The sequence below is a fragment of the Macaca mulatta genome, chromosome 10 (assembly GCF_049350105.2).
Source record: "Macaca mulatta isolate MMU2019108-1 chromosome 10, T2T-MMU8v2.0, whole genome shotgun sequence".
NCBI lineage: Eukaryota > Metazoa > Chordata > Mammalia > Primates > Cercopithecidae > Macaca > Macaca mulatta.
Genome location: NC_133415.1, coordinates 104,394,760 through 104,407,680, shown reverse-complemented (window position 1 = coordinate 104,407,680; position 12,921 = coordinate 104,394,760). Strand labels below are relative to the sequence as shown.

The 12,921-nt window shown below is 48.9% G+C and overlaps 1 protein-coding gene across 8 annotated transcripts in view; it reads left to right on the top strand.

Moving 5' to 3' along the window:
• Window positions 1–12,921, top strand: part of NFATC2 (nuclear factor of activated T cells 2) — a 176,946-nt gene that overhangs the window by 14,746 nt on the left and 149,279 nt on the right. For 4 of the 8 annotated variants that reach the window (XM_077951994.1, XM_077951995.1, XM_015148778.3 and 1 more), the window contains exon 1: window positions 5,334–5,668. The exons of the other annotated variants lie outside the window; for them this stretch is intronic. Coding sequence is in view for 2 of the 4 variants with exons in the window: in XM_015148778.3 (XP_015004264.1) it covers window positions 5,539–5,668 (130 nt within the window). In the remaining 2 variants the exon portion in view is untranslated. Of the gene's footprint in view, window positions 1–5,333; window positions 5,669–12,921 lie in introns of those variants that run through there. 8 annotated transcript variants of the gene reach the window in all.

The following is a 12,921-nucleotide window of genomic DNA, read 5'->3' as shown; positions in this document are numbered from 1 at the left end:
TGGACGATCAGGGTGGCAGAGGGAGTAAGAGAAGGGGAGAATGGCAGGAGATGATACCCAAGGAGAGCCAGGTGGGATATAGCTTACGTAGGGCCTTGCAGACCAAGGGCTTTCTATTTAATTTTAATTTAATGGGAAGCCACTGGAGGGTTTATCAGATGTATATTTTTTAAAGGCTCCCTCTGGTTGCTCCACACAGCGGCAAAAGTGGAAGTAGCAAGTCCAGGGAGGAGGCTTCTGCAGTTGTCCAAGTAAGAAATAATGAAGGCCTGGATTCTTGGGAGGTGGGAGGAAGAACAGTGAAGTTAGTGAGAAATGGGTGGCTTTGGGTTACATTTGGTGCAACTGCCTGTATTTGCTGAGGGTTTGCATGTGGGCATGAGAAAAGGCAAGGACTCAAGAACCACTCTTTGGTGTTTGATTAGAGAACTGGATTACAGGCAGAGCAATACTTGAGTTGAGGCATAATGAGGCAGGAACAGCTGGAGACGTAGGCTTTGGTTTCGGACACATTCACACTGAGGTGCCTGTTAGACGCCCCAGTGGAGATGTTGGATTGACATTGGATATACAAGCCGGGATTTCTGCGGAGAGGCTCAGGTTGTAGATTAAAATGAGCTTTCTACCAGAAGGTGGAAAGGAAGGCAGAGCTGTAGGTGGTGGGTAACTCCAGGGCAATCTTGAAGCAGCCTGGGGACGCAGAGCCAGGAGGAGCTTCTTGAAGGTGCTTCAGGAGTCAGTGCTTCTTGACTATTTCTATCCAGGTGGACCCAAATTATGCTCCATTTTAAGGAAGCCTAGAAGAGGAAGAGAGGTAACTCACAGATAGACCAAAGGATGAGAGTCTATGAGTCTTGTGAATCCTTCCACGTTTTCTTATCTCTATGGCTACTACTTATCTCTGTAGTTCACACCCCCATTATCTCTTGCCTGGATGACTACAAAAACTGCCTAGTTGGTCCTCCTGTTTCAACCCTTGCCCCCTGCAATTCCGCGTCCTCAGAGGACCCAGAGCCATCCTCTAAAAACTCACCTATGGTTCTGTCATGTGCTGCCTAACACTCTCCAGTTGTTCCCAATTGCTTTTGGGTCCCAAACTCTCAATATGGTTTCCTGGGCCCCACTTACCTCCTAGCCTGATCTTACACCATCTTCTCATCCTTCCCTGAGCACTGCCACTCCCGTCTTCTTTGGGGTCCTCTATTGTTTCATATTTTCCTCCTGCCTCAGAGCCTTTACACATACTCCCTCATCGCTCTGTTAGTACCTCCCCTTGTCATTCCCTAACTAACTTCTACCAGCCTTCCAGTCCCAGCTTAAACATCGCCTCCCTAGGGCAACCTTGCCTGAATTCCCTGTCTACATCAGGTTTCCTTGACATAAGCTCCAGAACACGTTCTCCTTGCCTTTCATGGCACCTAGCTCAGGCTGTAATTAGACTCTGGGATTAAGTGCATGTTGAAGGGAGCTGAGTTCCTGGGCCAAATAGTTCCAGGGTCAGATAGTACCAATGTGTGCTGGAAGTTTCAAAGTCTCACTAGCTTCACCAGCTTTCTGTTGCACTTCGGTTGGAGAGGCTGGGGAAAAACTCAAAGGCCAGGGTATCCAAAGGAGGTGGGACACAGGATAGAGAGAAAGTTGACAAAGCTGCCCTGTGAAGGCCGCCATCCCACCCCCCTCCCTCTACTTCCCAGAGTCACTCTCGACACATAAAGGTCATGCATTCTTCTCCCGGACCTTGTTCCTAAGAGCACAGATTATTTATTTTTGAATTGAAAATATGCCTTTCCCACAGCCCGAACTACCACCCTTCAAGGTAACCTTTAGGGAAGAAGACCTTTTACTCCCCACTGTCCGGCAGAAACTCTTTTATTGGTTGGCATCTAGTCTGAACCACTTCCTTTTAAAGAACTCTGATTACAATAGTCCAGACTCCAAATCCCAGAAGCTTTGAAAATATATCCATTGTTCAGAGGGACAACGAAGGCAGTTAGACTGTCCTGAACTGTCCTGCCTCAGGCTGAAATTCCTGTAGCACTTGATCAACTGCAAAGTGATCTTCCCTTTAATATCTCATTTTATCGTCGGGTATCTGAAGAGGAAGTGGAGTTGGGGTAAGAATTTAGGTGTTTGCCCTAGCAGTTGGGTGGCCAGGGTAAGCCTCAGGGTGGAGGACCCTTGAAGAAAACTCTAAGGATTTTAAGGAGAGTCAGACTCTGCATCCATCCAGGCAAACATCTACTCTTCCATTGATTAATGGATCCATTCATCCATGCAACACATTCGCTCTTTCGTCCATCTGTTCATCCATCTATCCTCCATCAATCCATCCATGTATCCTTCATTCATCCATTTATCGTCCATCCATCCATCCTTCCATCCATCCACCCTCCATGGACTCCTCCATCCATTATCCATCCATTCATCCAACCATCCCCTATCCATCCATCCATTTTCCATCCACGCATCCATCCTCCATTCACCCAGTCATCCATCCATCTACTAATCCATCCTCCTTTTATCCACACATCCATTGCACATAAAGCTGTGAATGAGGTGGTCATAGCCCCTGCCTTAGTGGATCTTAGGCTAGTGGAGATAAAATTCTCTGACTGGCCCAGTCTGGGTCATTCATCCACTTCTTTGCTTGGGGAAGGTGGAGCAGCTAGGTTGAAAGCTCTAACAAGATTATGTTTAGAGTAGTTTCCCCAAGGAACACACTGGGGTGCTGTTATGAGAAGAAGGGAGGAATTATTCTGGGTAGGCACAATCAACAAGTGTCCACTAGATTTAGTGGCGCTTAATAATTATGGGATGGAGGGATGAGAAAGGATGTGGGGAGGCATTTCCAGCTTTTCTCCTTTTCTAAAGCACAGGGGAAGCCTGGTTTTCTTGTTTATTGGCCAAAATTTCATCATCTGGACCTTGGGTCCCTGTCATAAGGACTCAAAAGAATCCATCTGTTTCTAGATACTTGTCTATAAGTATCCTAGCTGGGGTCACCACTCTTCCCTCCTCCACCTAAATGCATCAGCCACCCGCAAGATGCTTGTTGGATACACATGGCATAGAAGTGCTTATCGTTAGGAAACAAAGGCTGGAATTTCTTTATGCTCCGACAACCAGGAGGTGCTGCCCAAGACTGTGAAATGAGTCCTGAGCCAGCCCCAGGCCCCTGCAATAGAGTTTGAGTCTAAACTAAAGTGGTTCTCATCTCTGGCCACACATTGGAAGCATCTGGTGAGTTTTTACAAAATACTGATGCCTGAGTCCCAACCCCAGACATTCTCATCAAATCGATGTCTGGTGGTGCTCAGGTATTTGGATACAAATTTTAACAGCTCTCCAGGTGATTCTAATGTGTAGTCTGGGTTAAGAACCACTGGTCTGAGTGCAATTTGGAAAACCCCGTTCATAACTGTGCTTCTTTGCTTTTAGGGCATATACATGATGAAGGGAGAGGCTGTGGCTTGTTCATGGTTGCATCCCTAACATCTTGTGGCAGTGCCAGGCAGGTGCTCAATAAATATTTGTGGAATGATGGATGGCTTGGCACAAATCCCATTAATGGAGCTGAGATGGCTCCCCTGAAGAGTATGTGTCCTCAATTCCTCCTGGCACATGGGGAAGGACTCGAATCACTTGAGGTCAAGCTGGGTTCTCACGAGGATCTTAAGGCCTCGCCCATCTAATCTTCTCATTCTCAACACTAGCTGCACCTTGGATTCATCTGAAATTAAAAAAAAAAAAAAAAAAATCAGGCCAGGTGCGGGAGCTCACACCTGTAACTCCAGCACTTTGGGAGGCCAGGGTGGGCGGATTACGAGGTCGGGAGATCGAGACCTTCCTGGCGAACACGGTGAAACCCCCGTCGCTACTAAAAATACAAAAAATTAGCCGGGCGTGGTGGCGGGCGCCTGTAGTCCCAGCTACTCAGGAGGCTGAGGCAGGAGAATGGTGTGAACCCAGAAGGTGGGGCTTGCAGTGAGCTGAGATGGCACCACTGCACTCCAGCCTGGGCGACAGAGCGAGACTCCATCTCAAAAACAAAACAAACCAAACAAACAAACAAAATTCAGACATTCTGCTTCAGTGGGTTTGGATTGCAGCCTGGCACGGGTGTGTAAAAAGGTGTCCCAGGTGATTCTAATGTGTGGGAAGGGTTGAAGAACAGTTTTGATCTTTTTTTTTACCTCTGTGAGTCTGTTTCCAACTTCAGTTAAGTTGGCAGAGCCCCCGGCAGAGTTTTATTGGAGGGTGTTCCTTAGTTACTGGGTCCTTATGCAGCATTTGCCAAATGTACCTGTTCATTAATGCTCACGTTGGGTGCTTAATTAAAAATACATATCCACGAGTCTGTATTCAGACGTATGGAATCAGAAGCTCCAGGGAGGGGCCTGGGAATCATGCTTTAAACAAGCAGCCGGGCGTGTTTGTCACTTGCCAACCGCCCCATCAGAACTGTACTCCTCGTTCTCCCTCCAGCACACCCAGCCCCCTCGAGCTTTGGCTCTATGTTTTGGTTCTCATTGCCAGAACACACTTCCCCAAGATCGCCTCATCAATCAGGATTCTTCAAATGTCACCTCCCCCGAGAGGTCCTCCTTGACCACCCAAGGGACTAAAGCCTCCCCAACCTTTACCCTGGTGAGTTCTCTCCTGGCCCCATAAGGAGATGCTTTTTGTCCCGTTTCTCTCCTTCAGGCCTCTCCCACGACCAGAGCCTGAGCTTCTGAGGGCAAGTGTCTGGCTCCTGCTGGATGCCCAGCACCTGGCACGTGGTAGGTGGCCAGGAGGCATAGCTGTAACGGGGGGACTAGTGCTGTCAGTCTGATTCCTTCCCAGGCGCTGGGGACTTGAGTTCAGAGCCATGCAGGTGTCTGAAGTACTGTGAAAATCATGCCGCCCCCGTGGGCACACGGAGATGCCTGGAGACACGGGTCTGCAATAGAAGTGGATGGAAACCCCCCTCCACCCCATGGAGAAGAAAAGCAGGAAAAAGTGTGGGGCCAGTGGGTCCCTTAGGGCAAAAGTCCTAGTGGCGGCAGCTTTCTTGTCTAGACCCTGGTTCGCGCAGGGCGTGTCGCGCTCACCCGTGGAGGGTGGGAGACAGCGGCCGCCCCAGCGCCCAGCGGTGGCCCGGGACGGTGTGGTCAGGTCCGCGGGCAACCTCCTTCCTCCCGGCACCGGCCAGCCCAGGCCGCGCGCCCCTCCCCTCCGGTCCCCGGGTGGCGGCCCCGCCCCCGCCGGCCTGGCCGCCCTGTCCCCGCCTCCACGCGCCCCCCCCCGCCCTCCCCGGGCTGCAACAGGTGCCTCCGGAGCAGGAAGCTCGCGCCGCCGTCGCCGCCGCCGCTCAGCTTCCCCGGGCGCGTCCAAGACCCGCTGCGCCAGGCGCGCCGTCCCCGGACCCGGCGTGCGTCCCCACGAGGAAAGGGACCCCGCCGCTCGAGCCGCCTCCGCCAGCCCCCGGCGAGGGGTCCCAGAGCTAGCCGCGCCCGCCCTCACCCCCAGCCCAGCAGCCCTCCCGCCCTGCGCACCATGAACGCCCCCGAGCAGCAGCCCCAACCTGACGGCGGGGACGCCCCAGGCCACGAGCCCGGGGGCAGCCCCCAAGACGAGCTTGACTTCTCCATCCTCTTCGACTATGAGTATTTGAATCCGAACGAAGGTCGGTGGAGGCTCCCCCTGGCCTGGCCCCTGAGCCCGCCAGGGGCTCAGGCCTGGGGACTGGGCACAGGAGTCCTCTTGGCTCCAGCTGTCCCTCTTCCTAAGGGGCCTGGAGGGAGGGTACCCCTACCTAGGTGCCAGGGAGGGGAGGCGTCAGTGGCCACTGCCACCCTTAGGGGGTGGTCGGCTCCCTCTTGCCCTTTAGGGGCACCGGTTTCTGGTTGCTTGTGACTGCTCCCTGAGGGTCACTCTCAGCGAAACAAAAGGTGGCAGGCAGGTCCCAAGGCTGGGGAGCGGGTGCTGTCTGCTGGCCTCTTGCTTGGGACTGGGTTGTCAAAGGGCAAGGGACATGATTTCTGTGCCTTTGGAGGGAGGAGGTGAGGAAGCAAAGAATGGAGTTAGCAGGGAGGGATTGAAAAAAAAAAAAAAAAAAAAAAAAAAAAAGGAGGGTTGCAGCTGAACCCAGTTATCAAAGTTAGGAGGCTGCTCCTTCCCTCCAGGCACTGAAGTGAGGCCATGCAGTTCCCATCACCTCCTGTGAGCAGTGGTTGATAGGGACTTTGTGTTGAAACTGAGGAAGAGGTTGTCTGTCTGATACTGGAGGGGGTTAAAAACTTTGGTATTATAAGGCCGGCCCATTTCCTCCCTGGGTTCTGCTGCTGCTGCTGAACCCATTACTTATCACCCACGAGAGGACTGGTCTGAGCTATATTAAGTGAACTTCTACTATGGGTGGGGTGGGGGGCAGCTGCCGCGTGGATTCAGAAGGACACAGGCTCTTTCTGCCTGAACTTTGTCACTCTGTGCCTCCAAGTGCCCTCAGTCGCTGGGGGCTGGGGACTTCCCCAGGCTGGGCCCAATGCTCATCTGTCACTTCACGTGTTTAACAGGAGCATTCGTTAGAGGGAGGAGGAAGAGGAGGGGGAAGAGGCCACACGCCCAACCTCACTGTGTATTTCTGGTTAGCAGGTTGTCTTGGAAAAAACAAAAAACCCAACCAGGCTTCCTGATTTTGACAGCCCAGCCCAGCCCAGCCAATGCTTGTTGAAGGCTCAGGGGCAGGCCTGTTGGTAGCTTCCAGACGCACTCTGGGCTTGCCTACATCTGGTGCGTAGGAAGGGCTTGTGCTCACTGGCTCGTGTGGGAAGCCTGTCGAGGAGGCTTGGTGGCCTGATGTTTCCCACAGGCACTGTGTTAGACAGGTAATGAAGTTTTAACTTCCCTCAGCGTCCTCTCTGGCCACCTTAGGTGAGGGATTTGCTTTAGCTTTGGGTATCCTGTCTTCACTTGGATACCGAGAAGATGGTCATTAGCAATAATTTTGTGTTTTGGCTGGAGATGGAAATAATTAGCAGAAGAGGGCAGTCTTCTAGAGCTGCAATCTGGAGGACATCTTTTGCTTTGAAAAGATACAATTAAGAATCTGCAAACGATCCGCACTAACATCCGTGGTCTTTCTGTTCATTAAGATTAAAGTCATGTTTTTCAGGGAACAAATACTCACACCCCTCCCAGATTCGTAATCAGCTTTTATTTTTCTTGTCGGGTGGGGTGGGGGGATTTCCGGGGAAATAGTTTCCAAGCCAAATCTGAAGGGAGGTACTTTTTATAGTTTTTCTTGGCAAGTGGTGCTTGGTGGCCACCAGATGGGTATCTAAATGACCACAATGAAAGCCCTGGAATCTGTCTTTTTTTTTTTTTTTTTAAATTTATTTTTTGGAACAGTTTCAGATTTACAGAAAAATTGCAAAGATAGCACAGAGAGTTCCCATATACCCACTACCCTGTTTCCCCATGTTATTAATGTTTTACATTAGTATGGTGCATTTATTGTAATCAACGAACCAATATTGACACATTATTAACTGAGTTTTCTGCCTCATTCAGATTGGGAATGTTTTTTGTGACCTTCACTGTTTTTGAGGATTGTTGGTTGTATTGTAGACTGTCCCTTCATTAGACTAGGGCTCTAGGGTTTCCGGAGGAAGCCCACAAAGATAAAGGCCCCTTCTCATCACATCATATCAAGAGTATGTACTATCCAGCCGGACGTGGTGGCTCACGCCTGTAATCCCAACACTTTGGGAGGCTGAGGCGGGCGGATCACCTGAGGTCATGAGTTCAAGACCAGCCTGGCCAACATGGTGAAACCCCAGCTCTACTAAAAATACACAAATTAGCCAGGCATGGTGGAAGGCACCTGTAATTCCAGCTACTCAGGAGGCTGATGCAGGACAATTGCTTGAACCCGGGAGGCGGAGGTTGCAGTGAGGTGGGTGGCACCACTGCACTCCAGCCTGGGCTACCTGGGCTACAAGAGTGAGACTCTGTCTCAAAAAAAAAAAAAAAAAAAAAAAAAAAGTGTACTATCCATATCATTTATCATTGATGTTAACCTTGATTACCCGGCAGAGGTAGCTTTTGTCAGTTTCTTCAAACTCTTTGGAAGACTTTACTACATGAAGCCCACACTTAAGGAGTACAGAGTAATACTCTGGAATCTGGAAAGCACTTACTCTTTGCTGAGAAGTAGGCAGCACAGAAGAGTTAGCACCCAGGAAGAGAAGGGATGTCGTGGCCGGGAGCAGCGGCTCATGCCTGCAATCCCAACACTTTGGGAGGTCAAGGTAGGAAGATCACTGGAGTCCAGGACTTTAAGACCAGCCTGGGCAACAGAGCAAGACCTCATCTCTAATAAAAATAAAAACTAAAACAATTAGCCTAGCCTAGTTGCGCATGCCTGTAGACCCAGCTTCCCAGCTACTCAGGAGGCTTAGGTGGGAGAATCTCTTAAACAGGAGTTCGAGGCTGCCCTGAGACGTGATCGTGCCACTACACTCCAGCCCATGGGACAGAGGGAAACCCTGTCTCAAACCAACAAACCAGACAAAAAAAAGAGAAGGGACATGGTGAGCTTTGAGAGGCTAATGTGAACTCCCAGATGTGTCTCTGGCTCTGGGTCACCCAGATGTTAATAGCAGTCACCTCTCTTTGCTTCTGTATGGGAACTCCTCAGGGGTGAACGCTAGCCTTTATCCTGTTATTAGGTTTTGTCCCAGATGGCAACATATTGGTGATGCATGTAAAGTTCTACCCTTAACTCTGGGCATGAGCTTGGCAAAAACCAAGGAGGGAAAGGTACTGCTAATGGGACAGACATTGTTGTTAGAATTGGTGAAGGTGTATTAGGGAATTTTGGGGAGTCGGATGCTCATTTTATGGAGTTTAGCGTGTAGCAGACGTTCATTAGCCCATGTGATTCCTCTCCAACCCTAGCAAGCAGGCACTATTATCACCCGTGTTTTACGGAGGAAGACGCTAAGGCACAGAGAAGTAAAGTAATTTTCCCAAAATGGGCAGCCTTGCTCCATATCATGTGTTCTGAACTGTGTGAGGTTCCTCATTCTCTCATTTGGTGAGAGACACATATGAACCAGTTAGCAAGGCGTCTGGGACCATGGCAGGGCTGGAATTGAAAACCTTGTTTACTACAAGGTGATCTTGAGCAAGTCATCTAGCTTCTCTGGACCTCTGTCTGCTTATCTGTAAAATGGCTGAAATAATACCACTTGCCTCATAGGACTGTTGTCTGCCTTGCATAGGTTAATCCATTTAAATCAACACAGCATGTGATCTGTTACTAGTGTTGTAGTAAACCCTTTCTTTTGTTAATGGAGGTGTTCAATTAATATGAACCATTGTTTATTTACTCATTCAGCTACTGAGCACCCACTGTGTTAGATCCTAGGGTCACAATGAGGAATGAGACCCAGATCCTGCCCTCTCTGAGCTCGTGCCTCTGATTGTGCCTCTGTTGTTTTCTCTTGTCTAATTGTATTAACTAATACCTCTAGTAGAGTGTTACATGATAGCGAAGACAGTGGGCATCCTTGCCTTGGAGGAGGACCTCCAGTGTTGGCTTTAGAATTGAGGTGTATGAATTATGTAAAGGAAGTATTAGTTCTTTCTTTTTTCCCTGAGAGTTTTTATTACAAATGCGAGTTGAATTATATCAAAGGCTTTTTTTAGAATCTATGGAAAAATATGATCTTATTTTTCTTAGACCTATTAATATGTTGGCATACATTATTAGATTTCTTTATGTGAAAACATCCCTGGTATGGACTCCGCTTCTTGTATTATTTTCTTAAGGTGGTGGTGGCATCAGATAATATTTAAGAATTTTTCAATATTCATGAGTGATACTCATATTGTCCTATTTTGTGTGCTCTCAGGTTCAGGTTTCTTTCCTTGTCTATGCTCAGGAACAATTTCTGTCTCCCTGGGACTCCCTGGTCTCTAAAGCTGTGATCGAATTCCTCTGTGAAGCCGCCTGGACCTGGTGCTTCTTTGTGGAGTTGTTTCTTGATGGCTTTCTCTATACTGTGGGAATTGGTCTCTTTACACTTTCTATTTCTACTGGAGTCAATTTTTGTAAACTGTATCTTTCTGGAAAATTATCCATTTTATCTAGGTTTCAAATTTATTCACTAGAGATGTGCAAAGAAGACTCTTAATTTTCTTTCAAGTGGAGGAGACAACCAAGTACACAGTGACAGAAAGACCTGGGGGCAGGGATGTGGGAGTCCTGATGGGGCCACTGATCCCACCCTGGAGGGGGAAGATGTACTGGCTGTCAGCAGACAGTTTAGTAGCTGAATTCCCTTATGCATGCTTGTGAATGCAATGGATTCTTACTTCTCCCAACTTGTAATGTGCTGAGAGAGACAGGTGGGTACTGGGGAATTCCTGGTCACCTCCAGAGATGCCAGATCTCCAGTTACTGTGGGGACAGATATGTGGGGAGTGCTCACATCTGCTTTGCCTCAACAGTCTGGTGCAGCCCTCCTTCAATCCCTGGTAAGCTAAAGCATTTAATGCCAACCTTGGCCTTTCAGAAAGGAAAACAGGTTCCTTCTGATCACTGCTTGTTGTTTTATAGAGTTTATTCCTGTGATCCTTAAACTTTTGAGGTCACAGCCCTTTAAAAAGCTGATGAAATCCGCAGATTCTGTATACACCCCCACCATGCGTGTACATGCTACACATGGGCAGCCCTTTCCCCTGGGCACTACCCCCTCACCACATACCCCCTGCACCCCCCACCCACACATTCCCACCTCCCCTCTCCACTTCATATCCCCCCACGTGCTTTTGATGTCATTTCTTAGCACTCACAGACCCTTCTGTGTCCCATTCCCTAATTTCACTGGCACTTCAGTGGAGGAACAGCTGCTCTCAATCCATTCACAGGGCACAATTAAAACCCCATTCTTTCAGCAAACACACTGAAAGCTGGTTTTGTGCCAGACCCTGTAGGGGCATACACACAAATTAGATATGGTTCCTGGCCCCCAGGCCAATATGGGTCATAGTCTGGTAAACAAATAGGGACATATGAGGTGCTGTGATACAGTATCTGTGTGTGTGTGTGTGTGTGTGTGTATGTGTATGTGCATGTGCATGTGTTTGGTGCTTGCTAAAAATAGTGTTCTACACTAAGCAAGCAGGTTCACTAAACACATGTGACATTCAGAGACATTGCCTTCTCTGTTGAGTTAAGGACAGGCCTTAATAAACCTGCTTTGGACAAATAACGTCTCCAGGTGCAGCTGGAAAGGTGAAATGAGGGCTAGAATTGAGAATCGGCCTTGCAGGGAGGCAGGGGAAATGAGGTTGAAGTTGCCTCACTCATTCTTCCCTGTGAAACACATGGTATCTTGGCTTCTAAATTCAAGCCCCTGTGTTCTTTTGGTGGCATAGATTTTGATCAGGAGTGGAGGCTCTTGAAACTTTAAAGCAGTGTTATTCAGGTTGGTTCTCAAGGCTCTCCAGCCATATCAGGTGGCAGGTTAAATACTTTTGAAAAATGTAGAATGGGTGGCAAGGGGCTCTCAGTTCTGGCTGCATTAGAAGTTCTCAGGCTGCATCCCGGACCAGTGAGATCAGGCTCTTGGGGGTAAGGTAACTTTGCTGAGGGTCTGCATTGGTAAATGGCAGGGCAGGCCTTGAACTTGGGCACTTAGAGTCCTAGGTGCCTGCCGTCAGCACTGTATCTCATAGCCAAAATGTGGCCCTGGAGGGCAGCAGGACGCCGTATGCAGCTGCTGTCTCTAACTTTGTCTGATGTGTCTCATGTACGGTGGGATGTGTGCACGTTCACCTTTTATAGCTGATATTTATATAATTATACATTGTATCTTGCTACTGTCCTAATGGGATTATACTCATTGGAAAACTCCTGGCTAAGGTAGAAATGAGAACTGACGGGGAGCTCTGCTATTTTTCTGTTTCTTTCTCCATCTTGGTGGATGGTCCTGCCTGCCTCTTGGGCATTTGGATCTAAAGCCCTGCACTGGAATCTTTAATGCTTTTTCCCTCTGTGGAAGAAATATACCAAAGGCAGACTGTAAGCCACATGCAGAGTGGGGAGATTGCTTTTCCTGAGTTGGTATTTGGGACCCTCTTGACCTTGTAATCTGAGGTTTTGGAAAAAGAGCATTTCTTCAGCTGGGCCTGATGGGAAGAAAGTGGCCTGCAAAGCTCAAGATTTATGAAGGTCCTTATCAAAACAGACCTGTGTGGGCGTGCCTGCAAAAGTGAGAGTGTTAAATGAGGGGGAAAAACAAACTCAAGTCTGAAATGCCTGCTAAAGTTATTTTAAAGGCTGTGGAAAGGGGCTGTTTACCTGTATAATCCTAAGAAGGTGGGCTGCAGCTCTGAAATCCGCAATGGGTGACATCACCTCTGTTGCCATGGAGCAGGGAGGAATGTCTTAATAACCAGGGGGTTGGCAGGGGCCACTGATGAAGTGTGCCCACCCCCGGGAACATGGCACTGAAATGAAAGCTCCTGGGGAAAAGTATAAATAAAGAAGCTGTCAGTCAAGAAGGCATTAATTTTAAATCTCTGCCCCCGGCCAAAGGTTACACAGGCCCCACTGTCTTCAAGGGGAAGTTTCCACTTGGATTTTAAGTTGCCTGAAGGAAAAATGGAAATCAGCCTTTCAGGCTATGCGAGGGGATGTGGGGGATCAATAGGAGACCAAACTCTCAGAGGTGGCTGGTCGGAGAGGGGGGCTCTTTGCTCAGTTGGGCAGAGGATGGAAAGAAGAGATGTTCCCCTGCTCATGTCGTCTTCTGCAGGCCTTTGACAGAGTGGGTGGGTTTAGCCCTGGCGAGTCCTGTTGCAGGAGGATTATCTAAAGTCTATTTCTGGGGAACTCTTCTGACCAGATCTTTCCTTCTCCTTTTG